General features: G+C 37.7%; 1 protein-coding gene across 1 annotated transcript in view; it reads right to left on the reverse strand.

Moving 5' to 3' along the window:
• The window catches only part of KL (klotho), a 65356-nt gene that overhangs the window by 26840 nt on the left and 11035 nt on the right, over positions 1-27481 (reverse strand). Inside the window, exons 2-3 of the mRNA XM_020997203.2 lie at positions 11675-12185; positions 10172-10440 (exon numbers count right to left, since the gene is read on the reverse strand). Of these exons, the coding sequence (XP_020852862.1) occupies positions 10172-10440; positions 11675-12185 (780 nt within the window). The remainder of the gene's footprint in view (positions 1-10171; positions 10441-11674; positions 12186-27481) is intronic.

The following is a 27481-nucleotide window of genomic DNA, read 5'->3' on the forward strand; positions in this document are numbered from 1 at the left end:
GTGGAAGCTTATAGTCTTTGGGGGGCAGTATCACCTCATCTTTCAGACACAGTTCCATAAATTTCAAATAATCAGGTTTGAGTAGCACCTCTTGTGAAAAGGAAGGTCATAAAATCATGGATTTAGAGCTATGAGGGACCTTAGAAGTCATCAGGTATAACTATCTCATTTTATGGATGAAAAGGCTGAGACCCAGTGAGGTTAAATGACTCGACAGTGATCACATGGCAAGTGGAAGGGCCAGGATTTGAGCCCCAGTGCTCTGATTCCCATTTTATTGCACCATGCTAAAAGAGCCAAAAGAGTCTCTAAAAGAGCCAAATATAACTGCACAGTACTCTGGATGGAAAAGGGGAGCCCATGGTCATGGTACTAACAGGATACCAAAGGACAGTTCTAGGTGATAACTGGCTGCCTAAGAAAGAAAAGAAAATGGGGGGGGGGAATTGCAGCAACTGCAACCCTAAATGTTGAGGAAGAAAAGAAATATTTAGTTCAATTTGTAAAGGAGTTCTGTCAGCTAAGAATGGTCTGGGGCTGGGTCTGTATGCTTCTGGAACAGATTTTGAAAAATAACTTGATTGAAGAGTACTCACAGAAAGACTGATGTGCAAACTTGTCCGGCTTAATAATCGACTGGAGCACCAAAAGAGGGATCAAACACAGAACCAAGAGAGATAAGGGTGTTGTTAACAGGTAACAGAGCCTAAGCATCGGGAGCTAGCTGGTAATAGTGGGCTCCACTGGATCGTCACTACAAAGTATGCAATAGCCTATGTTTTAGGACTCTATTTCTACTCGTGGAACCTCTATTCTCCCAGCACTCAAAGTGGTAAACCACTGAATGATCCTTTACTCTTTCCTTTCCCCTGCCCCTACCAAATTCAGTCACTAAGTCTATTATTTCTACCTTTGTAATATTTTTCACATTTATCCTCTTCTCTCCATTCCCACTGTCACCACCCTGGTTCAGGTCCTTAATATTTCTCACATTTTATTCCTAATTAACTGCTTTGGTCAGTCTCTGGCCACTCTAGCCCATCATTCTGCTCACTTCTTCCATATCAATCTTTGTAAAGCCTAGCTCTGGTTCTATTGCTCCCAATTCAAAAGCCTCCTATGGCTCCCTATTACCTATCAAATAAAGTCCATTTTCCCTGTTAGAGTAGAAACCCCTTTGAGGGAATGTACTATTTCTCATTTCACCTTTGTATTCCCAACATTTAGTATAATACCCTGCACAAAGTGGACAATTAATGTATGTCTAATTGAATTTTCATCATTCAATCCAGCTAGTATTTATCAAGCACCTACTAGTTTTAGGCATTATGCTAAGCACTAGGGATACAAAGAAAGACAAAAAAAAATGTTCCTGATTTCAAAGTATTCACTCGAAGTGAAACAAGGGAAACAATATGCAAACAATTATGTAAGCAAGATACCTACAGGATTAATTAGAGATTATCTCAGAGAGAAAGCACTGAAGTTAAGGAAGACTAGAAAAAAAGCATCTTGAAGAAGGTGGGAATTTAGCTGAGACTTGAAGGAAGTCTAAGAAGCCAGGAGGCAGAAATGAGAAAGTAGAGTGTTCCAGGCATGGGGGGGATAGCCAGGGGAAATGCTAGGAGCTGGGAGATGGAGTGTCATATGTAAGAAAAGCAAGGCATGGAAGTGAATTGTTGAGATTTCTTAGCATTCAAGGCCCTCCACTGTAGTATTTGTTTCCATCCTACCTTGCTAGACTTACATTTTACTACTGCATATCATGCATCCTCCATTTTTAGTCAAATAAGACTTTTCCCTATTCCCCAAACATACTCTGTGTTCCTATTTCTGTGTTAAAGTGAATGACTACTCCTCAATTTTTATGATTCACATAGGCACTAATGAGACTGCCAGAAGGAACGAAGAAGCACTGCCAAAATTTATGAAGTCTGAATCTGAAAACCACAGGGATACAAGTAGTGGTTTCTTCACTGCTGCCCATTGAAAAGAAAGGGATAAAGAATTTTTTTAAAAAATTGATCTGGAAAGCAAACAGTTGGCTAAGAATACATTGTTCAAGAATGATTTGAATTTCTGGAAGACAACTGAAAATATAGGAATACCAGGCTCCTGGCTAAGGATGGAGTCTACCTAACTACGGCTGATAAGGACTTTATTTGCCTGGTAAATTTATACTCTATTATCGTCTGAAAAAGGAAGGGAGTTGAAGAAAAATGCCTACGCATACCTCCCAAACCTAATACCATTCAAAGTACAGAGAAGAAGATTATCAGTTGAAAGCTAAGAAATTCACAGAGAAGAAATCCAAGAAAACAGTCAGTAGTAAAATTTGTGGTCTCAACTATATGTTGTTCAGTCATTCAGTTGGGTCCAACTCTTACAGTGACCCCATGGACCATAACACACCAGGCCCTTCTATACTATACCATCTCTTGAAGTCTATCCAAGTTCATATTCATTGTTTTCATGATGCTATCCATCCATCTGATCCTCTGCTCTCCCCTTTTCCTTTTCCTTTCACTCTTTCCCAACATCAGAGTCTTTTCCAATGAGTCCCATCTTCTCTTTATGCAGCCAAAGTATTTAAACTTCAGCTTCAGAATTTGGCCTCCCAGTGAATAGCCTGAATTATTTTCTTCAAGTATTGACTGATTTGTCCTCCTTGTTGTCCAAGAGACTCTTTTATTTTTTAATTTTTTTAAGTGAGGCAATCGGGGTTAAGTGACTTGCCTAAGGTCACACAGCTAGTATGTGTCAAGTGTTTGGTCTGAGGCCAGATTTGAACTCAGGTCCTCCTGACTTCAGGGCTGGTGCTCTATCCACTGCGCCACCTAACTGCCCCCTGTCCAAGAAACTCTTAAAAAGTCTTCTCCAGCACCACAATTCAAAAACATTGATTCTGTGGTACTCAGCTTTTCGTATAGTCTAACACTCACAGCCACACATTGCTACTGGAAAAACCATAGCTTTGACTATATATAGACCTTTGTCAGCAAGGTGATATCTCTGCTTTTTCAGTATGCTGTCTAGATTTTCCATAGCTTTCCTTCTAAGGAACAAGCATCTTTTAATTTCATGGCTGCAGTTGCTGTCTGCAGTGATCTTTGAGTCCAAGAATATAAAATCTGACACTGCTTCCATTTCTTCTCCCTCTATTTGCCAGAAAGTGATAGGACCAGTTGCCAATATCTTAGTTTTTTTTATGTTAAGCTTCAAGCTAGATTTTATACTCTCTTCTTTCATCAAGAGGCTTTTAATTCTTCTTTACTTTCTGCCATCAAAGTGATATCACCCTGCATATCTGAGATTGTTGATATTTCTCCCAGCAATCTTAATTCCAGCTTTTGATTCGTCCTGCCTGACATTTCACATGATGTATTCTGCATATAAATTAAATAAGGTGACAATATAGAGCCTTGTCATAGTCCTTTTCCAATCTTAAACCATTCAGTCATTCTATGTTTGATTCTAATTGTTGCTTCTTGGTTCCTTAGGAGACAAGTTAGACGATCTGGTACTCCATCTCTTTGAGGACTTGTCACTTTTTATTGTGATCCACACGGTCAATGATTTTAGTGCAGTCAATGAAGCAGAAGTAGATGTTTTTCTGGAACTCCCTTGCTTTCCATAATCCAGTGAAAGTTGGCAATTTAGTCTCTTGTTCCTTTTCCTCTTTGAAAACCAGCCTGCTCTTCTGGTAATTCTCAATTCACATAATGCTAAAGCCTAGCTTGCATAATCTTGCTGACATGTGAAATAAGCATAATTTTTTGGCAATTTGAACATTCCTTGGCATTCCCTTCCTTAGGATTGGGAAGTAAACTAATCTTTTTCAATCCAGTGGCCACCATTGTGCTTTCCAAATTCACTGTCATATTGAGTACAGCACTTTAACAGTATCATATTTTAGAGTTTTAAATAGCTCAGCTGGAATTCCATCACGTCACGCTTCTCTTGGTTCATAGATCTTACATTCCAGGCTCCTATGAAACATGGATCTTTACAGCATTGGACTTTCTTTCATCACCAGACACATCCACAGCTGAGCTTCCTTTTGGCTTTGGCCCAGCCGCTTCATTAGTACAAGAGCTACTTTATTCCAAAGAAACACGATAGGGAAAAGAACAAGGATACTGTTGTATATTAAGAAGATACATTGACATAAGAAAATCCAGGAACCAAAGAGAAAACATTTTGTGTGAAAATCAATGAAACGAAAAAAATAGAAATGATTTTGTCATTGGAATATACTACTGAACACATGGACAGAGAGAAGAAAAAACTCAACAGTTTAGGAACTAAATCAGAAGTCTGGTATAGAAGCATAGCACTGATAGGGGAAGGAGAGGCTTCAGTTATCCAGGTATTTGCTGCAGTCTTCTCTCTTCCAAAGGGAGAGCTAATAACTTCTTGACTTGACTTAATAATAATTTCATTCTTTAAAAGGTCGGTGAATCAAATTCTATTCTTTAAATTATCAAGAGGCAAATTTAGTCTTGACATGAAGACAAATCTTTTAACAATTAGAGTAATCCCAATGTAGAAAAGGCTACCTTGGGAGGTAGTAGGTTCTCGTTTATTGGAGATCTTCAAAGCAGAAACTAGATAACGATGTGTGGAGTATGCAGCACTGGGAATTCTTTTTCAGATATGGATTGAAGTAGATGGGCACTTATGTCCCTTTTGTCTCTAAGTTCTGTGATTCATATTCAATACATAAGATAGCTATTTATGAACATACTCTTTCTTACACTTTAAGTTTTTCGTGATTTATTGTCTTTCATCTTCTGCTTTGCACAGTCATTTACACCTACTCAAATATATGACTAGATCTGTGATCTTGTAGATCTGAAAGTGGTCTTCAATGATCCAGATTGGAACCCATTCTTTGCATCCCCATCTTTTGGGACTAGTGTTCTTATCTTCTCATAAGTTTGCCATAGTTGGTATGCCCAATATGCTCAGTGCCTTCCTCACTTCCTCTTACCACTGCAAGGATACCAGTGGAACACTCTAACCGTCAACTGGTTTTACCTCATTCTTGTCATGTGACCAGCTCATCTTGTTTTTTGTTTCTTTGCTTCTTTTAAATCAAATATCTCTCTGATTCTATCCTTTACTCCAGTTCTTTTCAGGAGTTTCTTGTTTGTTATGTGTTGCAATCTGTTCTTTACATTGTCTTCTAAATGCTACTCATCTTTAATGCTTTAGAGACTGCTGTATTCCAAGATCTGTGGCCATACAACAACATTGCTATAATATTGGTGTCAAAAAGATGGATTTTATTTCAGGAAAAGTTTGAAGTCATTAAAGGAGCTCTGCAATTTCCCAAAGGCAATTAAGCCTGTTCTCCTCATGAAATGACTCGTTACTTATGTGGGAATCTTTCCTGAATCAGCTGTCTATACAGTCAAACCACCAACTTACTAAGGACAGATTGAAATTAGTATGAAGCTAGAAGAAAGAAAAAATAAAACAGAAAAAGGTGAGGCACCAAATTTAAAACAAAACCAATATAACCTAACAAACAAGTTATTGATGACAAAAAAATAAGATATTGATGGAAGAAAATTTATAGACACTGATTACAATAATTTTATGCAGAAGTTTAACTGATATAATTTAACTGATTTGACTATAATGAGCAACCCCAAAGCAACTTAAATGCCTGTTGGCAAATACTGACTTGCTTGTCATTCAGAAAGATATGGCAGCCTAGGGCAATATAAGTTTATTATACTATAAACTCATTTATAAAATCTGACACAGAGAAGGATAATGGAAGATATCGAGTATTATTACATCATCAAATACAGAAATGCAGTGGAAGATAAATCAAGTTTAAAAAGAAGCTTGGAAGAGACCTCAAATAAGCAAAGTCAATTTAAGGGCATTTAAGCATGAAACCAAAAGGAAGACACCAAACAGAAGAAAGATAGAAAGGATTTACAAAGTTGAAAAAAAAACCTTTCCCATCTGTATAAATATTTGTGAAAATGATGTGCATATGCCCCAAGGGAAGAAGCAGACTTTCAAAAGTGATGCTCCATGGTAAGACACATATTTATCATCACAAATACATCAAATGAATAAAAGATATAGAGAATACAAGATCTGTTCTTACAGTCTATTTATTATAGCTTATTGACTATGTAATCCCTTGTCCCAAAGCCTGTTGGTATGAGACTTCCTCCTTATTGGTGGAGATGAATGCCTTGCCCTGCATAAGAGACAGGGCAAAGTTGGTGAGCAATAAGAGAGTTCTAGCTTTCCCCAGTCCCCTTGGGGGATTCATCATTTGGGTGCTCCTGGCTTCCAGCTTCAAGAGAGAAGGTGGAAGACACCAACCCCACTTCAGGTTGCCAAAGCAAAAGTCTGGGAAGACACAAGAAGAGAGGTAAGTTTCTATCATGTCCCTATTTCCAGCTTGCTATTCTGGAGACTTCATGGAATTTCCCTTTGGGTAAGATCTAGGACACTTTCTTGGTTGAGCTGAGTCATCTTGCTCCCAATAGGAGATCTCCTTCATTTTGTAAAGTCTAGTATATATTCTCCTATGTATAACTTCTCTGATTTCTATTTTGCTATTCACTATGTGCATTCTAGTAGAAATGGTGTTTGGTGAGAAAAGGGTCAAGCCTTGGAGGTTCCTCTTTCTCCTCAAAACAACAAAGTGACCATTAGTTAGATGGAAACTGATCACATTTCCTAGACAAACAATGTAGAAGAAGCAAACACATTGTGGCTTGGGGTGCTGGGGACCCCAAAATGTAAGGATACAGGGGAGTTTTGCCTGGAAAGAATTCAACCACTCAAGCCTTCTTTCAGTCCAGAGCAGTTTATTGTAATGCCAGTAGAAACAGGCAGAGTTCCCAGTGAATCTGCAATATTATAACAGCAGTATGGTGGGCAAGATTCCTAGCAAATTTGCAACTTGATGAATATTAGACTGATTCTTTTATACAGAAAAAGGGGAAAAGGGTCAGTGAAAAGAACTTGATGGGATTAAGAAGTGATAAATAGCCTGGGGTGGGCCAGGTATAGACAATGAACGGAGTTAAGTATTTGAAAAGCCACAGTGAAAGGGCAATTAAAAGGATTATGGAGTATCTAGGTGATTTGGGATAAACCAGATGCCTTAGACGAAATGCCAGGGACTAGGTTGTGTGGGAAAGTTTAGGGACATGGTCTTTTCCTTTTAGGGGTCTATGTCCCATCACCCCATCAGAGAGATCTACTTCTATCCTGGTACCCCCTCTCCCTAAGGAGAACAGAGTAGTCTCTAGCCCTAACCTCTTGGTTCCCCTCTTGGCAGAATGAAAGTCTCCATTGGAGAAGGGTTTGAGAATAGGCTAGAGTGGTCTATTCTGCCTCCCTTCAAGCCATACATAATGACAGCACCTTTGCCAAATGAGACTCCTCGATATACATGAGCTCACCACAAAACAGGGAGAGGTATGTTTACCTAAGGTGTTTGCCATTATCGTGGAAGAGATTTAGCACGGTCTAAATTTTGGAAGGTTTATATATATGTGGTGAGGTATCCTAAATGCTCTTGTTTGAGGTGACATTGTGTCATTTTGCTGGTTCAGTCAAGCCTCAGAACAAGGCAGCGCCCTCTTGAGATGATTCAACAAATAATCAACAAAGGAAAAACCAAGTGGTTGAAGAATATCTGTTATCCAGATTATAGCATTCATATAGGTGAATAATCCATAGGGTTTATTTAGGCTCAGACTTAAATAGGAAAAGTAAATGTCTAATGAAAGAAGAGATGAGTTATTTTTTGTATCCTCTAAGGTGCCTAGAATTGTGTTTTAAACAACATAATCTCCTTTAGGTCCACAATATAAAATAGTTCACATTTCTCGCAATCTCTTTATAATGACAGGAAATTCCATTTCCTGAGTAACAAAACTTAAGTTCTACTTATACCCTTTTAAAGATTTATCAAGGGGCAGCTAGGTGGCAGTGGATAGAGCATCGGCCCTGAAGTCAGGAGGGCCTGAGTTCAAATCCAGCCTCAGACCAAACACTTGACACTTACTAGCTGTGTGACCCTGAGCAAGTCACTTAACCCCAATTGCCTAACATAAAATAAAATAAAGATTTATCAGTATTATTCTTTGTTGTTCAACATGCAAGGTGTCCCAAAAGTCTTTGTGCAAGTTAAACTTGCAGAAGGACTTTTGGGATATCTTGCATAAGCCCAGGTCTACAAAACTGAAACAGAATTAGAGGTAAACAAAATACATGGTCATTACTGACCATTTATATTTATATCTCCAGCAGTATCACAGCGCTTAGCACATAGTAAGCACTTAATGAAAGCTTTTTCATTTAGTCAATCATTATAAATTACTGTGGCTCTTGAAAGTAACTCCACAAATTGCAGGACTAATTTTTTCTGTATTTCCATTATTCAGATCGTGAAGACAAATAAGCTGTCATGAATTGTTTTGAGTCTTTCCAAATCAACCAATTTTGCCATGATTATATAAAAATGAGGCAATGTGACATAACAGAGAGCCAGTCTTGAAGCCAAGAATATCTGTGTTCAATCCTGCCTCTGACAATCAATCAATCAATTAATAAACATTTATTAAGCACCTACTAAATTCTAGGTACTGAGTAAGCTCTAGGAATACAAAAAGAGGCAAAAGACAATCCTTGCCCTCCAGGCACTTACAATCTAATGGGGGAGACATGTAAATAAATATATATACAAAGCAAGCTATCTACAGGATAAATAGGAAATAATTAACAGAGGGGAGGCACTAGAATTAAGAGGGGTTAGGGAAAGTAAGAGATGGGATTTTATTTGGAATTTAAAAGGAGTGGTCAGAAAGGAGAAGGGAGGAGGGAGAGTATTCCAGGCATAGAGGACATCCAGAGAAAATGTCACACTGGCTGGCTTTGTGACCCTAGGCCAGGCTTCTAGCTTCTCAGTGTTCTTGGTAGCTCCCTAAGTTGTAGAGAAGTTGCCAAGCTAAGTCGGTAGAGGGATTTTCCTCACCTGGGAGATCCATATCCTGATGAAATCATAGGTACTATCCACATAAATAGAGCCCAAGATTCCATAAGAACAAAATCATCTCCTTTACTAAATATTTTGCTAAAATGTAGATTAAATTTATGTAGACTACAAAGAGTTCTTGACCTTTTTTCTGTCATGGACCCCTTTGACAATATGATAAAGCCAATAGATTCTTCTCAGAGTAACATTCTTATTACATATGCACAAAATATGGATAAAAATGAAATACACAGGATTACAAAGGAAAACAATTATACTGAAATATAGTTATCAAAAACATATTTTTTAATTCACAGTCTGGAACCTACCCATGGATCCCTTGGTTCTCCCTGCATCTCAGGTTAAGAATCTCAGTACAGCATTACACCAGCTGTTACCATGTCAGAGAAGGGAATAATACTGATCTGGCATGGCCTGTTCTGGATGGAATCACGCTGACTCTAGATGCTCCATAACCATTTCTTTAAGAATCTCTTCTAAAATCTTGCTGATAATCAAAGTTAAGCTTACCAGCCTAGAGTCTGGCAAACTCTATTCTCTTCCCCTTTTAAAAAACTGGGAGATTTTTCTTTCAAATTTGTAGCATCTCTCCTTCACTCCGTGATCCTTCAAATAGTACTGTTGTGGCTCAGCAGTCATACCTACCTGCTCTTTCCATTCAAGCCAGTTGCTTTTAAAAGTATATAATACAACTCTAAAAGTGACTACCACCTTTAAATTTTAAGAGATAAAAGAATTCCACTGAATGTGGGAATACCAACAATTACCTCTGGATGGATTGTTTTGTAATAATTACATACCACAGTGAATATTAACATGAAGAATATATTTAGTTTTATAAATGAAGATTAGTGAATTATTGAAGGATAATTAATTTCATACTGTTTCTTTCTCATAAACTTTGATATATTTAATTTTCTCTTTTTCCAACTGCTTCAAGTTCATTATGAAAGTAAGAATATTTTTGTGGAAGGTATAATTTATCAAATTTGGTTTTTGCCATGCATCATTGTGGAACTGTTTAGCCCAAAGAATTGAAAGCATATAGCTATTTTTAGCCTAAAAATGAAACACTACTTACTAGAAACAAGACTTGATGGGATTGTTGATTTGTGACAGCTGACTTACTTGAATGTAGTTGTCAACAACTCCCCAAGCAAAGCCACAAGGAAATGTCCCTTCTATTGGTAGATTTTCTGGTAAAGAAGGGAAGCCATTTCTTTCTATCAGCTTTTGGTAAAACAAGGCTGAAGACTTTGGCAGCAGCTTCTTATCATGACTTAGGAAATCTATGTAAAATAATCCACGTCTAATGCTGTATCCTCTGTGCCATTCAAAGCCATCCATGAGGGACCAAACAGTATAACCAATGACTTCGACTCCATCATATTTGATGGCTAGTAGGAGGAAATGAAAGGGAAGAGGGAGGGAAGAAAAGACAAAATAACCTTGAATTACTCATTTGTCTTATGAGCAATACATTATATGAAGTCCCCAGATCTCTAAAATATAAATGAACAAATGCAGCTCCTCATAATTGAGATATTTATTTACAATAACCAAACTGGCAATGTACATAATAGTGCTAATACTGAGTCCTTTGATTTTTAGAACTATCTCAAAGCTATTAGGGAAAAAAATTCAACTTCTTTTCTTAAATACTTAATGGTTCCTAGATAATTTTAAAAGTACAAATTAATAATTATATCTACATGGTCCACTAAAGTTAAAACTGAAAAATATATTCTTAGTTTAAAAGCGTCTTTCAGTAGCAGCACTCCAGCAATGTTTTTTTTAAATTCATTTAAATAGATCTTTAGTTCTATTATTTAAATACTCAGGTTAAGTATAATGTGCATGGCCTAGTAAATTAATTTTTTTAAAAATTTACACAAATTTGCAATTAAGCCTAGAGTTTAATATTAACCCCACAAAAAAGTTCCCCTGTGTTACCATATCTCACAAAACTAATTCTGATTTCCTAGCAGTGAAGCTTGAATTTCATTTCATTCAAAGATAGTGCTTTTAAAAGTACAGAAAAACTATTGTATAATGATTTTCCTATGACATTCTGATGTACTCTTTTCAAAATTATATATTTATGCCCTTTAACGTCATTTAATAGTACATAAATGCATAAACTAGGAACTACATATCTTGGGGGGGGAGGGAGAAGCATCATTCTTAATGTGATCTAGCAGAAAGAGTTCAGACCCCAACTCAGAATTTTACTCAGTGTATCTCAGTTTCCATCTTTACAGAATGAAACTAATATTGTTATTCATAAAATTTTTCAACTTTTCAAACTGGAAAGGTACTATATAAGTGCCAAACATTACTATTGCCATAACACTGGCTTATGTGACTCTGGGCAAGTCACTTAACCTCAGTTTCCTCATCTGTAAAAATGAGGATAATAATAGCACCTACCTGCCAAGGTTCTTATGAAGATAAAATGAGATAATAACTGTAAAGTGCTTTGTAAACTTTAAAATGCTATACAAGTTCTAGTTATTGTTATAATAATGTTGTTGTTGTTAATAAATATTAAAATATTGGAATTTAACAAGCTCAGGAATTTTTTTCTTAATGAGTTTTTGCAGGAAATTAATATGTTAGCAACACTCCTACCTTTTAAAGTTTCCATAATGAACTTTTTGAGGTAATACATATACTTGGCATCATCCCTCTTGGTGGTGCCTGAAACAAACCAGCCATTCTCCACAATGAAAATCTGAGGATGGTTATATTCAAGGTCTATCCAGGAAAGGAGCTGCCTCAGACTTGGTGACTCCAATTGACGAAACTTCATATGAGGGTCCAAGAGCTGAAAACTCAGGGTTGGTCCAAAGGAAAGTGCAAAAAAGTCAGCTGTTCCCTTGATGAAATTTTTCTCAGATTCAGTAAAATTTGGCAAAAGAGATGAAAGGTTTTCCTTCATGCTTTGAGGGTAGTCACCATCAATGAAAATCGGTTTAGCAAACCAGCCCAATACAAAGTCAAGAGATTTTTGACATTCTTTTAAGTCATGTTCAGTCATCCTTCGGGGACTGATCCAGTGGGAACTAAGTGCAATAGACACTTGTCCTCCTTGAGTTGAACGAAAAGATGTGTTGTAGAGATGCCAGACTTTAGCATGGGCCTAGAAAAGAAAGAAAAAAAGAACAATCAGTTTGCCTTTTGTTCTGACTTGAAACATGTTTCAGCAATGACGTCCACTGTTATTGGTTTCAGCACCCAACCCAGTTATCAACCATGCCATTGCAACAAAACACTCATTTTCAATGCCAGAGGTTTCTAATATCCTCCAGTGCTATGTTATCAGCCAGGGGAAAAATAAGGCTTTCTCATATATATGAAGGGAATTCAGTAAGTAAGGTAAAGCTAAGCAAATATTCAATCAATCAATTGATAAACATTTATTATCATCATCATTATTATTATTAGAGTGTGACTAGTTGGACTGGCCACATTGTTCCAATGCCAAACATACATTTGCCTAAAAGACTACAGAGAACTCACACAAGGCGAGTGCTCACACAGAGGTCAGAAGAATCGATACAAAGGCACTCTCAAGATCTCTCTGTAGAACTTTCAAATCGATTGTGAGACATGGGAGACACTGGCAAAGGACCACCCAGCATGCATGCTCGCATCAAAGAAGGCACTGGGCTGTATGAGTGAAGCAGAATTGCAGTAGCTCAAAAGAAACATAAAATGCACAATTTTAGAGATATCTCTACTCCAAAGAGTCATGTGGACTATTTGGGCCCAACCCATGGTAGAGCCTTCTGAGCTCGTATTGGTCCAATGCGCCACAGTCCAAAACATTGTACCTTGACCCCAACTTAGTGATGTCATTTTGGTCCTCTTCAAGAATGAATGATAATAACAATTAACTATGTATGTGCCAGATACTGTACCCAAGCACTGGACAGGCAAAAAGAGGCAAAAAATAGTCCCTGCCCTCAAGGAGCTTACAATCTAATGGGGGAGAACACATGCAAACAAATATATAAAAACAAGCTATATAAAGAACAAATTAGTGGATAGAGTATCAGTTCTGGAGTCAGGAAGACTCATATTCATGAGTTCAGATTTAGCCTCAGATACTTACTAGCTGTGTGACCCTGAGCAAGTCACCTAACCCCATTTGCCTCAGTTCCTCATCTGTAAAAATGAGCTGGAAAAGGAAACAGCAAACCACTTCAGTCTCTGCCAAGAAAACACTAAATGGGGTCATAAAGAGTCAGATATATATGTGGGTGTGGGTGTGTGTGTGTGTGTGTGTGTGTGTGTGTGTATATATATATATATATGTGTGTGTGTGTGTGTGTGTGTGTGTGTATGTATATATATATATATGTATGTATGTGCATATATATATACATATATATAAAGAGTCAGACAAAACTGAAAAATGACTGAACAACAATAACAAAAACAAAAATAAGGCACTGGAATTAAGAGGGGTTGGGAAAGGCTTCCTGAAGAAAGTGGGATTTTAGTTGGGAGCTAAAGGAAGTCAGGGAGGTCAGTAATCAGAGCTGAGGAGGTACAGAGTTTCAAGCATTGGGGGCAGCCAGAGAAAATGTTGGGAGACAAGATATGGAGTGTCTTGCTCATATAACAACCAGGAGGCCAGTATCACTGGATCAAAGAGTTATTTGTAGGGAAGTAAGGTGTAAGAAGATTGATAAAGTAGGAGGGGCTAGATTATGAAGGTCTTTGGATTCCAAATAGAACATTGTGTGTTTGATCCTGGAAGCAAAAGGATCCATCGTTTGACCCTTAACCCACACTCAGAACTCAAAGGGTAGCTCTGGCTTCCTGGAGACTAGCAAGGCCTTTTCAGGATTCTCCCCAGGAGTCAGGGTACCACAACACCTCAATGTAGCTGATAGGGAACAACAACCCTCTAGACACCCATCTCTTCCTTAGCAGCTATTGAAAACGATGGTTTGTTGGCATCAAGTTTCCTTTGTTACCATAAACTCTTATTAACTTTTTGATATCTCATTTTTGTGTATTTCCTGTCCTGTCCATTAAGATGCTGATGATATTGTCTCATTCCTTTCTGAATTAAGTTGCCCTCCACCTTTGAAACATTCTGACTTACTTTTGTAGTTTTCAAGCTTAAGCGCTCAGGTGAATTTTGTGTGACATTCTCCTTGAAGCTTCTATTCTTATTTTTCCCCTTTGATTTCTCACACTCATCAAATCCTGCCAATTTTCACACCACTCCCAGTGAAAGCTTTTCAGTTTTGTATGACAAATCTACTTTCTCTTTCCTAAATATGCTTCTCCTTGCAGCTCATTTATGTGTGGCTGTCCAAGGACAGCCTCATCCACATTATGAAGTCACCCACACATTTCAAAGCTATGAAGTCGTATTTGACTAACTTGTACTATAAGATTTTTGAGGCAGATACTTTGCCTATTGTGCTATATTCTATAAAATACCTTATATGCTTCAACAATCTACTACCCAACCAATCAGCATTTGCTGAGGACCAACTATTTCTTCCAAAACATATTTTATCTTCACACACCCATCTTTCAATGTGTGCTATGAAAGAAAACTTTTTCATTAAAATAATTGGGTCATTTGCTCACGTTCCAAAATTCAGCTGTCAGGTTACCATATCCCACCCACCCCTACCAATGACAGAAAAAAACTCCCAAGAAAATAAGAAAGGAGTAAGGTTTCCAGATTAGTATAGAAGGTTTATGGAAGAAACTCCCCACCCAAGACTCACCTTGACTATAGTCCAGTGATCTTTAAAGAAATGTTTGGGGGAAGAGGTATGGACACTTGTATCCCAAATATGATAAATGCCTCTTAGCAGAGCAAATGACTTGGAACAATTGTCACTTCACAGGCATATCAGGAAAAAACAGCCCTGTTTCTGAAAGTGCTCTCAGTGTCCCCAGATTTTCTGAACTTCATGGTGAAACTATTTTTCCATCTCTCTTTGATTTTGCAAATAGTCAAAGAGAGTTTCTCAGGAAGGGACCAACCTATAATTAAGAACTAACAAATGAATTGCAAAGCACTATGCAGTCCTCTTGATCTAATTCTAACTCAGGTGACTTCAAGTATACCCAGGGAAAAGGTCAGGCTTCAGAGAGTGTTACAAGACTGCCTAAAAACCAGATATTCAGACAGCCGTAGTAGTGTCAAACTTGACAAAGGTTTCCTAGATAACTGCATCAATATTTTGTGAACTACACATCACACAGCCATCATCTTGAACAGGATGGTCCTATACCAGCCCCAACATACCATTTTGGAGTCCATTTGACTAGAAAGTGATGTTAAGTGCTGAGGTTTAGGGGTGCTGGAACCCCAAAATAACAATACACAGGCCCTGCCTGAATGAATTCATCTCAAGCCTTCTTTCAGCCAAAGACAAGGTTTATTAGAACATTTATCAGAGGTAGGTGAGATTAAGAATCCACCATATTGGCCAAACTGTTAAGGAATCTAAGCATTTGTATCGCTAATGCAAGGGGGCCAGATTGAACCTGAGCCATTGGCTGGACTCTTAAGAAATCTGAGCACCTTAATGGAAAGACTGAGGAAGGAATCTAGGAATGGCTAAGTAGTCTGGGGTGACTGGGAATGCCAGGAACCTGGACCAAGTGGCCAAGGAAGACTAGGGTCTAGATAGGATCAAGGAGTGGAGGTCTAGAGTGGGGCCAGGTGCAAACAATGAAAGGCCAGTTGAGAGGATTATTGGGATGATGCCTCAGGCAAACCGCCAGAGACTTGACCATGTGGGAAAAGGAGAAAACTCAAACAAAGTTTGGGGGTAAGGAGAATGGGGGGGGGAGTGTTTCAGGGCCTATACCTTGTCATTAAGAATAACTATATTCCATTCAGTATATACTAACACACATTTAGATAGATGATAAACAGACGAATAATTTATACTTTAGCTAAATGCTAAGCACTGGAGATACAGCAAACAAAGCCCTTAAAGAGTTTACAATCCAATGCGGGAAGACATAAAGAGGTATAGAAAAGCAGAGTGGGAAGGGGAAAGAGGATACCTGCTTGAGATCTATCAAGGAAACCTAAGTAAAAGGTGGTGTCTTGGAGGATTACCCATCAGAAAAGCTCCTTAATGTACATTGAATTTAATTGTTTTCACAACCATCCTGTAGGTTGTGGAGGTCTTAGTTCAATATTTCAATGACTCTGTGATCCCAAAGTTGTTGCTATGGGCAACATCTGCCCGCATCCACCTATACCTCTTCATTGTGTGTAATTGCTGTCCAAGTCTTTCTGGACTTGATCTTGGACTGACTGATCAATCAGTCAAAGGGGGTCCACCCACCCAACAAACTTGGGGCCTTCCTCTAGATCTAACAAACTTGAGGCCTGCCTCTAGATCTAAGGCTCTTAACCTGAGGTCCATGAACCTGTTTCCTTTTTTTAAAAAATGTTTTCATAACTATATTTCAATTAGATTGGTTTCCTTTGTTATCTATGTGTAAAAACTGTTCTGAGAAACCTTCACCAAACTGCCAAAAGGGTCCATGATACATATACAGAAAAAAGGTTAAGACCTTCTGCTCTAGATCCCTTGATAGTCTGTGACGACTAGTGGATTACTATCATTGGTTATCTCTCACTCCAGACACAAGAGGTCCTCCTTTCCTGATCATACCTCTTACTTAGGACTGCACTTAGTAGTGGCTTTTAAGACAGTTGCCAGAAGGGGTTCATTATCAGGAAACACTCTGTCAACTGCCAGGTGATATGATGGAAAGAGTCCTGGACCTTTACTGAACCTGGTGGGTTCTAATCCTACCCTCTTAGTAGCGTTAGTTCATCATGGTCAAGCCACCTCTCAGACCATGAGTTTCTTCATCTGTAAAATGTAAATAACAATAATACCTGTGGCACATAGCCTTTAGGGTTGGAGTGAGGGTCAAATTAGATACTGTAAGCAGCTTGTAAAACTTGAGGGTCTATATTAATGAAAGATACCATATCAGAGCAGTTGTCATGACTCCAAATGTTTAAATGACTCCCATCCTTCTTGGGGCTTACTTCTTCCATAGAATTTTATAATACGTGAAATCTGCTCCCAAAATCTAGGGGGCTAAGCAGACCATTACTGATTTGCTTCTCTTTATCATAAATTCTAAGCTTCTCCCCAAGGTTCCCACCATTTCCATCCACCAGGATCCAGTCTTCCCTTTTTGGTCTGAATCCAGATTCAGAATATAAATTCTCCCTTGTTGGATTCTCTGTTTTTAAGCATGAAGTGATCATTAAGTCAATAAATTACTAGCTGTTAATTTTGACCTTTTCCACTGACCTTTCTCCCTCAGTCGCCTGAGTTAGAATCAGATCAAGATGACTGCATGGTGCTTTGCAATTCATTTGTTAATTCATAACTATAGGGCCTTCCCGAGATACTCTCTTTGGCTATTTGCAAAATTGAAGAGAGATGGAAAAATAGTTTCACCATGAACTTCAGAAAGTGAGATTTATGTCAAAACAGAACAAGTCACCACTCCTACACACCTATATGCAAAGCTGGTGATCTTTTTCATTCTATTTCTTCTTCTTAGAAACAGGCAGCTAGGTGGCACAGTAGATAGTGCACAAGTCTTAGAGTCAGATCGAATTCAAATATGACCTCAGATACTTACTAGATGTCTGACCCTAGGCAAGTCACTTAACCTTTCTTTGCCTCAGCTTCCTCAACTATAAAATAGGAAGCACCTACCTGACAGGGGTATGGTGTGAAGATCAAATAAGTTAACATATGTAAAGCACTTTGTACACCTCAAAGTGCTACATATAAATGTTGTTGTTCAGTCATTTTCAGTTGTCTGACTCTTTGTGACCCCACTTGGGGTTCTCTTGCCAAAGATACTGGAGTGGTTTGCTATTTCCTTCTTCAGTTCATTTTACATATAAATACAAACTACTACTATTATTACTCCTCCGCATGTTGTCTCTAATGTCAATATCAGTTGTATTTCTGCCTCTATCTTCCCACATAATCCCCACCATGCTTTGATTGCTTCATTCCAGGATTTCTTTGTGAGGAAGTATAAAATGCTATTCTTGTCCTTTATATCTATCTTCTTTCTTTCGAATTTGTTTTACTCTTACAGAGCCATATTGTAGTCAAAGTCCTCATCCCATCAAACGACACCTATAAGGAAAAAATTTCTTCCTTGAATTAGGATATTTAGTTCTTGTTTTCTTCAGACATATCAAGCCATGAGTTATATGACTGACTCTTTGCAGATTACGTCTCCTGCAAACTTTTAGCTATCGTCCCTGTTCTTTTTCTTACTTTGTAGACACTCTTGATGATATCTTGTTTAGAGGAAATTTTCTTCCTCCCCCTTCCTCTCTGAGCCCTTTGGATTAAATTTGTACAATTCTCAGAAAATATATCCTCACCAGACTTGTTTGTTAGATGGGACAAAGGTTCCCCAACTCCCTGCTACCCTTGGAAAGATCGCATCTGACAACTGACTCCTTCTAACAGAATGATTGAATGGGGAGAGTGGAAATCAAATAACTTGCCTCTGCACCCACCTAGCTCCTGCCATGCAAGAGAATGGACTGAGGAGGTGCCTGCCTCTCTATTGTAAAATGAGGTAGGTCCTTCTTGGTTGAGTACAGTGGTTCCTGGTGGGCCTTTCTGTTTACCAGTGGTGGCCAAAACCCTCCTAATTCCTATACTGACAGGAATTGATTTTTCTTGTGGAAAAGGCTTCTAAGTCACCCTCTGTTGAAGGAGAAAGAGCTAAAATATAGTTTGGTCCTAATGAGGGGACATTTACTGGATGTGACCTAATTTGATTGGAATCAGTAGACATAGGGTCAGATAGGTCTTTGGTAGCCTCTCTTTCTCTGCCTCTCCATATTTTCCCTTCTCGCTGGCCACAGGAGAACAACTTCCTGAGGTTGCTCTGACTTCCTTTCTGGTGGTCTAGAGGAAGAGGAGCTATTTACTAAACTCTGGACCTCATTTCCTGCTGGACAGCCATAAGACTCTTCTACAACTTGAGCCCAAGGAGTGAAGTCCTGGCTTTGTTTCCTTCGTTTCTTTTTCTTTGTTGATAAGAATTTAGGAAATTCCTCATTTACTTGGGGCCCAGTAGGCCCAGAACTGGTATTGATTGTAATCTAGTGCAATCCTCTCAGGAAGAAAAATTGAGTACCTTACTTTTTAGGATAATTAAGAATTTTGTTATAATAGTTATTTCTGATCATTTGTATTTTCTTTGTTGAGTTAATATTTCTTCTGAGAGTCCATATTCTCCGTAGTTCAACTTATTCTAGATTTGTATATGTTAGTAATTAGAGAATTTCTCCCACACATTTTTAAAAATTCTTTATTTTGTGCAGTTCAACTTACATTGGATATCTAAGGCTGAGAAAACCCCAAAAGCCCCAATCCCCACATAATTGGGTGCACAAAAACTATGTAAGAATGGAGAGAGGTGAGGGAGTATCTTCTTCAAAGTCTTTCCCCATATTCTAGCAAATTCATTATCATCATTGTATACAGCCCTCTTGAGGACATTGAAACAGTGATATAGAAATCCAAATACTAGTCCATGATGATGATGATGATGATGATGATGGTGATGATGATAGCATTTATATAGTGCTTTAAGGTTGGAAAACCACCTTACAAATTTTAGCTCATTTTATCCTCATAACTCTGGCAGGTAGGGGCTCTTTTTATCCACCTATTCACTTCCCAAATTTGCCTCTTTCTTAAATTCCTTGATCTTTACTTTCTTGTCCAAGATTTTATCATCTCTAACAATGTTTTATTTATTTTTTTAACAATCTATCTAACAGCATCACTTCTGCTCATGTGAACCACCAGAAGAGGGTAGAAGTCATCTGCTTAACAAGTTTTCAGACCTTCCTTTTGAAGCTTTTTAAATACAGACAAAAAAGACAGCATAAGTCACTATTGTGATCATGTCAATAATTAGCTATCTCAGGACCTTTCAGCAGGAGGTTGTCAACCACCAGCACTGATCATTTCTTCCTCTGACCTTTCCTGCATGATCTCACACCTAACAAAACTAATGAACCTATAACATCATTCCCCTAAAAGAAAAGCAACTACTTCTTCTACAGCTTACACAGATCCCTCCTCTTCAGGAAGAGCTTTATGTTCTTACTTCCAAGTATTCATTCTTTGGCCTTTTATCCCTTTCTTTTCTACTTAACATTCTTCCACTCTTCAACCTTTTAATATACATACATCAAGATTCTCCTCTCCCTCTTCAGATTCTTTTTCTTCTTCATTTTCACACAGAAGCCCTTATTCTATTTTTTAAGGAATACATTATTTTCACTAACAACCTGGAGAGTAAGATGACATTCTTTAAGCCTTTTTCCTAGTCTTCTAGGACGCAGACCAGCCTATACTTGAAGTATAAATGGTAGCACTTGGTCATAGCAGAAATATAAACAAAATACACTCTTTACAAGTCACTAAAAAATTTTACCTTCATGCTATCCATACTTCTTGGAAATGAGATCCTCAGTCTTTGCCTTCCTTGTTATCAGCACCCCTAAAGAACTGCTATGGACAGTTGCAAGTGAGGGTCAACACAGGACATGCCAATCTCTTTCTCACCTCATTAGTACCTCATTAACACTTTAAAAGCCACATTCAACTCCTTTCCTTGCTCTCACTGAATTTTTGTCTTGTCCTACCAACATGTTCTATTTACCTTGTCTTACTAATAACCTTCTCTTGTATATATTCTTATAACCAGAGAGTTGTATGTCATCAAGGTCACCACTTATAGAAAGTGGGCTGGATTTAGAGTCAGGAGAAACCTGGGTTCAAATTCTGCCTTTGACACTTACTAGCTGCACGGCCTTGGACAAATCCATTTGATCTCTGTAAACCATAATGAGCAAATATTCTATACCATTTCCCATTTGCCCAAATGTTAAGTCACATCTGACCAGCTGGAAGCATGCAGAGCACATCTGGGCAAACTATAACGAAATAAAGCTAATGTAAGGAGAACTGACTGGGAACCATCTTTCACCCATTTAGAATGTAGAGTATGGACTTCGGTAGTTTGTTAAGAGGGGGCAATTGCTCTCTTAACAAGTTGTTGGGGCATCTAGGTGGTGCAGTGGATAGAGCACTGGCCCTGGAGTCAGGAGGACCTGAGTTCAAATCTGGCCTCAGACACATAACACTCACACAGGCTCTGGGCAAGTCACCTAACCCCAACTGCCTCACCAAAACACCAAAACCAAAAAAAAAAAAAGTTGACAACGGACAAGTCATACTTGGGAGTAGAGGAGGAGAAGTATGACCAAAATGATTGGGTAACTCTTTTCATCAGCCCCTTCCCACATCCTTTACAATAATACCTGTAGTGTCTACTTCATAGGATTATTATGAAGATCAAATGAATAAAGCATGCAAAGTGCTATATACTTCTCAGCTATAATTAAGGTCGTCAAAACTTTACCCAGGAGATTCTATGAGCTGCACCTCCCTTTCATATTCCTTCTCCACATCTGCTGAAATGCTTACTGGGAAAGGAAGTACAGCTGGCACATCTATGCTCACCTTAGTGACTTTGCTATCAGCACACACAAATTAATATGTATGGACTTTAAAGATAGTACCAATATACCCTACATTCCTTTCCCCTTGCACAGCAATCTCAATATCTCATGGAAATGAAAAATAGCATTAATAATAATGTTGAAGAGGAAGCATATAGTGAATACTACCAGAAAACTACCACCAACATACACCCACAAAAAGAATAATTCTGTGATTTTCTCTCAAATCTAGCCATCATATATTATATAAACACAGGCAGCAAAACTTGTCCACAGAAAAATATTTCATTTAATTATGTGATTCTCCTTGTTTATTTTTATTATTCTCTCCTCATATATCTTTTAAAGATTCTTTCTAAAGGTCTTCAAATATCAATAACAAAGCATAAGTTGAATAATCCCAATTTCTATAAGTTTTTCTCATTCGTCAAACCTTAAATCCTTTTTTATTCTGCTCCTAGGCATATTGCCTCCTTACTTATAAGTAACACTTCTTAAAATTTATGAGTGATATATAGGGTGAGGAAGAGGACTCAAAACAAACATGCAACAAAAAAACCCCCAAAAATGAACAAAACACAGCACGGCTAGAATACAATTTAAGCCTCCTTTCTTGGAATTTAAAAAGCAAAACAAAACATAACAACATTGTGTGATTAATACTACCAGCACAACACATTTTAATGGTACTATTTTGGTGTTTGTGCGTTGTTAGGGAATCATAATCAAAATAATAAATCAGTGATTAGCATTGAGTCTCAAACTGCTTTTCTTTAGGCACTTTCCCACTTCCTCTTTTGTAAGATACACCCAATAAATCATTTTTTGAAACCACCATAGACACTCAGCACTACACTAAAAATTTAACTAGCTGCAAAATAATAACAATAGTGCTTTCATTCCTAAGAGTTCATCCATCAAAATAGTTGCTTATTCCAAAGGAATAAAGGAATTTCATAGATGGTATACCAGAAACAATTATTAATGTGGACTTTTATCAAGTAATAGTGATGTCAATCCACCAAAAACTATTTTTATCAATTGGTGTTCATTTCTTTAGATAACCAATTACAATAGCTAACTGGGTACAAAAATTCTACTGGATATGCTTTATTTTTTCATATATTTCAAGAATATAAATTCAAAAGTAAGTTCCCAGATTGATTTCTTTTCTTTTTCTTTTTTTTTAGGAAGAATTTAAGTGAAAAGACATAAAAGAATGAATTTAACCAGAAGGGGTGCTCTGCACTACATAGCTAAAGAAAAAGTTCACTTATCCCAATAGGTAAAACACTCCCACAGAATACTAGCCACTCTTGGAACTTTCATCAACTGCTTTAAATTTTTAGAGCACTGTTTCCCAATCAGTTTATCATAGTATTCCCTAGATACGGTATGTTTGCCAAAAAGCTACATATATATCTGACACATTTAATAAAATTTACAAGTTTATATCATGTCTATTATTTGCAAGGCAATCTGCTAGGCATCGCTGAGGGACAAAAGGGAGAAAAAGTAGTCCCTACCTACCCTTCAGGAATATATGGAATACTTGAAGAGACTTCAGTAATTCTAGAATCCATAATTTTAATCGTTTGGTATTCCCTTTCCCAACATAGATTATAATCTCTCTAGGATTTAGTATTCCAGAATTACACTGGACAAAAAATTTATCACCCCACATCCCAACTGGTAATGAGTGTCTCCAAATTTATCTTGACTGATGCTTGAGTGACAGATGCAATTTGCAGATGCAATCAAACTTGAAGTCTCTCAAGTTTGGTAGAATATGCTGGAGCTTGTGCCCGATGGCACTAACTTTGAGAGACCAGTGTGACCTCAGTGTGACCCCAAAAAAGGCACTGGACTTTGGTATTGGAGGTGGAGAAGCAATGTTATTGTTTGGTCATTTCAGTTGTGTCCAACTCTTCATGACCCTATTTGGGGTTTTCTTGGCAAAGATAATGGAGTGGTTTGCCATTTCCTTTTCCAACTCATTTTACAGATGAGGAACTGAGGCAAACAGGGTTAAGTGACTTACACAGGGTCACATAGCCAGTATGTGTCTGAGGCCGAATTTGAACTTGTGAGGACGTATCTTCCTGATTGCAAGCTCAGTGCTCTATCCACTCTGCCACCTGCTGCCTAGAGAAGCAATAATAGCTTCACAGTTTTAATATATATATGTATATATTATATACGTTATCTTATTTGATCCTTATAAGAATCCTAGTAAGTAATGCAAATAATATTCCCATCTGATAAATGAGGAAACAGACAAGGAGAGGTTAAATGTCACATGGTGGTAACAGTTTTGTGGTACCCACAATAAGACCACATCTGAACTTATAGAAACATAGAAACTTTTCAATGTGACAAAGCAAATTTATAGGCTGAGAAACAGATGTCCCCAGTTTACAGGGCAGCTGTCAGTAATTTCACATTGAGAGATCATAAATAATCATGGACAAGGTATAAAAAGCAGCACCAAGGTCTCATATTGTCAGTGATTATTAGGACGCCCAAAGTAATTCTATTGAGGCAGAACAAATAGAAGCATTACAGTGCTGTCTAACAACAGTACCTAGCACCTGGTCTATGATTTAGAATTCTGATGACATTCCATATTGGTACTGGGTTCTCTTACATTATTACACTTTCATGTGACTCCACATTTGTACTCTTTCTGTGGTACTGGAACCACAGCAAGAAAGTTATCTCTGTGTATATGGGAAGAGCTGCGGCTTGGGGATTTCCCACAAGTGTTTGTAAATTGGGTAAGAGACCTCAGTTGATTAGAATCACACTAGGAACTAGACTGAACCCAGGCTTAGTTGTTTAGCATATACCTGACATGTCTACAAGTGCTTGGCACACAGCAGATGATTAATAAATCACAGTTGACAGGCTACCTTTCCTTCTTTCACACAGGTATAAGAGTGGGGAAGAAATTCGTCTGACGAGGGCCTTGTTTAAAATCAAACAGAGAGGAAATGGCGGCACTCAAACCCAAATCTAGATCTCCTCCACATTCAACGTTTTATCCAACATATGGCGCTTCCGCTTCAACATCGTTTCTAACCAATTATTATTCCATAGTTCTAGTTATATAAGTTTTTTTTTAAAGGGCTATCGTTTCAATATGCTAAGGTGACATTCCTGACTCACCATCATCAGATCTTGTACAAGCTTTGAGTTCTATGTACATACGTTTCAGTGAGTTAGACATAACAAAGCTTCTAGGCGCTAATCCCATTAAGCGCCTGATATCTAGGAAATAATTATCCATTTCAGTCAGGTGTAAATATAGAGAGAATGTAGTTCTTTTATTCAACAACATTCATAAAACACCTGTATGTGTTTGTAAGATAAATGAGATTTGATACTCACCTTCAAAAAGTTTAATCTAGTAGAGAAATAAGACTATGTAAAGGTAATTGAGTTCCTATGATAACCCCTTTACTAAAATTTTTCCTCTCTGAGGCCACCAGTGACCTTCTAAATATCAAATCCTATGGCTTCTTTCATTCATTAGACTTCCCTGTTTTCCTATTGCTGCGGGTGTTTACCCCCCAAGTATCTGTCCTTGGCCAGGTTTTTGTTTGTTTGTTTGTTTTTTGTTTTATTTTTATCATTCTACACCAAGGGTTCTTGACCTTTGAAGTTGAAGGCTCTGGACCCCTTCTCAGAAAAATGTTTTAAATAAATGAAGGAAATTGTCAATTTCAATTAGAAGTTAGTAAGAATAAAGATGTAATTTTTTCCATCCAAGTTTATAGACCCTAATCCCAGGTCAACAACCCCTAGTCTGCACTGTCATCCTTAGCAATATCTTTTTAAATTTTTATTTTTTTTCTAAACCTAACAAATATCACATAAAATGACTATTTTGTATGCAAATTATAACAAAAGAGGATTGCATGTGAAACTATGAATATCTATTGCATGCAGCTTGCTTTTCCTTTGAAATATATAATAAATTCAACACGAGACTGTCAAAGATATCCCGCTTCTCTGTGTTTCTTGATGTTGTCTTCTGTCAATTTTTTAAAAAATGCTTTAATTACTCTCTTTTCTTAAATAATAACCCTATTGGTAGTTCCCTCTCCCCAATGAAAACTAAAATCCCTTTCAACAAATAGGCACAATCAAGCAAAACTAATTCCCTAGACTACCAGTTCTATCAACAGTGTATTAGTGTGCATTGGTTGTAGCTGGATACGTATGTCTTACTATGCATCTTGATTCATCACCTCTCTGTCAGGAGATGGGTAGCATCCTCTAGTACTGTGGTTATCTATTACATTGATTAGAATTCTTAAGTCTCTCAAAGTTATTTTTTTTACAATGTTAATGTACACATTTTTTTTCCAGATTCTGCTTACTTCACTCTGCATCAGTTCATACAAGTCTTCCCAAGTTTCTCGGAAAGGGTTCCTTTCTTAACTTCTTAGAGTATTAATAATATTCCATTAAATTTAAGTAAATAAGTTGTTCAACTATTCCCAATTAATGAGCAACTCTTTAGTTTTCAGTCCTTTGCCATTAGAGATGCTATAAATATTTTACACATATGAATGAAGTATTTATTGCTTCTTATGTGCAAAGCACTGTGCTAAGCAACAGGGATAAAAATAGAAGCATATGACCCTCCCTGTGCCCAGAGCTAAGATTCTAATGGGGGAAGCAACACAGGTGAAAAGTGTTAGCTACAAGTCAGATGTAAAAGTCCCACAGTCCTCAGAGTGTAGTGGCAAAGCAGACGTTAGTGCCTCTTATTTAAAGTCATTTTCACCAATAAAATAAGACCAGTTTCTGATGTAAAACTACTTGACAGTGCCTTGGCATTTGGTGGCAAGATCTTTATTTTCTAGGTCTTCAATAGTTGTGGCTATAGCACTGGCAAGAGCAGTTGCCCAGCTGCATCTTCACAGGGATGCTTCCTAAGATAACAGCTGAGGCCAGTAGGCTTAAAATCTGCTATTCATAAGGCTCTTGGGTTCAAGGATCTGGGCTGTCTCCATCATGGTCTGAGGAGAAAAAGTGGTTATAGTGATGAAGGTAGTTTGGCTTCTGGCACATGTTGCCTTCTTGCCTTTCCCTCGGCATAACTCGATGCTACAAGCAAAGGTGGGTTGCCTCTCCTGTGTGTGGTAGTTGACTGGCAGTTGGTGGAGATGGCTGACCCTTTCTCAGATGATTTTTCTCCTTCTTTGATCTCTTTGGGGTATAAGTTTAATAATCATATTGCTGGGTCAAAGTTTAATGAATTTTTAAATATAATTCCAAATTGCTTTCCAGAATGGTTAGCTGGAATAGTTTACAGTTCCACCAACAGTGCATTTTTGTGCCAATTTTCCTACCACTCTTCTACCAAATGTCATCTTCCCCTATTTAACCTTTGGAAAATCTCATTTACTCATACAGGCTATTTTCAAATCCACCTAACTAAACTATCTTGTAGTCACATCTCTCCATCTTTTTCATAAGAATTACACAAGTATCTTTGTCAAATTCTTTGCTAAATCTAGGTAATATGTCTATATATCTATAACATTCATCTGATCTATCAACATATTAGATCTTCCAGTTTAGAAGTCATTCTGACTTCTGTTTCCTTTTCTAGATGTTCCATTTAAAAATGAGTTCTAGAATTTTGCTCAGAATCTAAGCCAAGCCCATTGGTCTACAGTTTGAGAACTCTATTCTTTTTTGAAAATTGGGAGTTTGTCCTCTAATCCCATGGTGGCTCTCTTGCCTACAATGTTTCAAAGATAACAGAGTAGCTTGACAAATACATCTGCCCATTTTTTTCCAATGCCTGAGGATACTGT

This window comes from Phascolarctos cinereus, unplaced genomic scaffold (genome assembly GCF_003287225.1).
Source record: "Phascolarctos cinereus isolate Bilbo 61053 unplaced genomic scaffold, phaCin_HiC Scaffold_726;HRSCAF=1367, whole genome shotgun sequence".
Taxonomy (NCBI): domain Eukaryota; kingdom Metazoa; phylum Chordata; class Mammalia; order Diprotodontia; family Phascolarctidae; genus Phascolarctos; species Phascolarctos cinereus.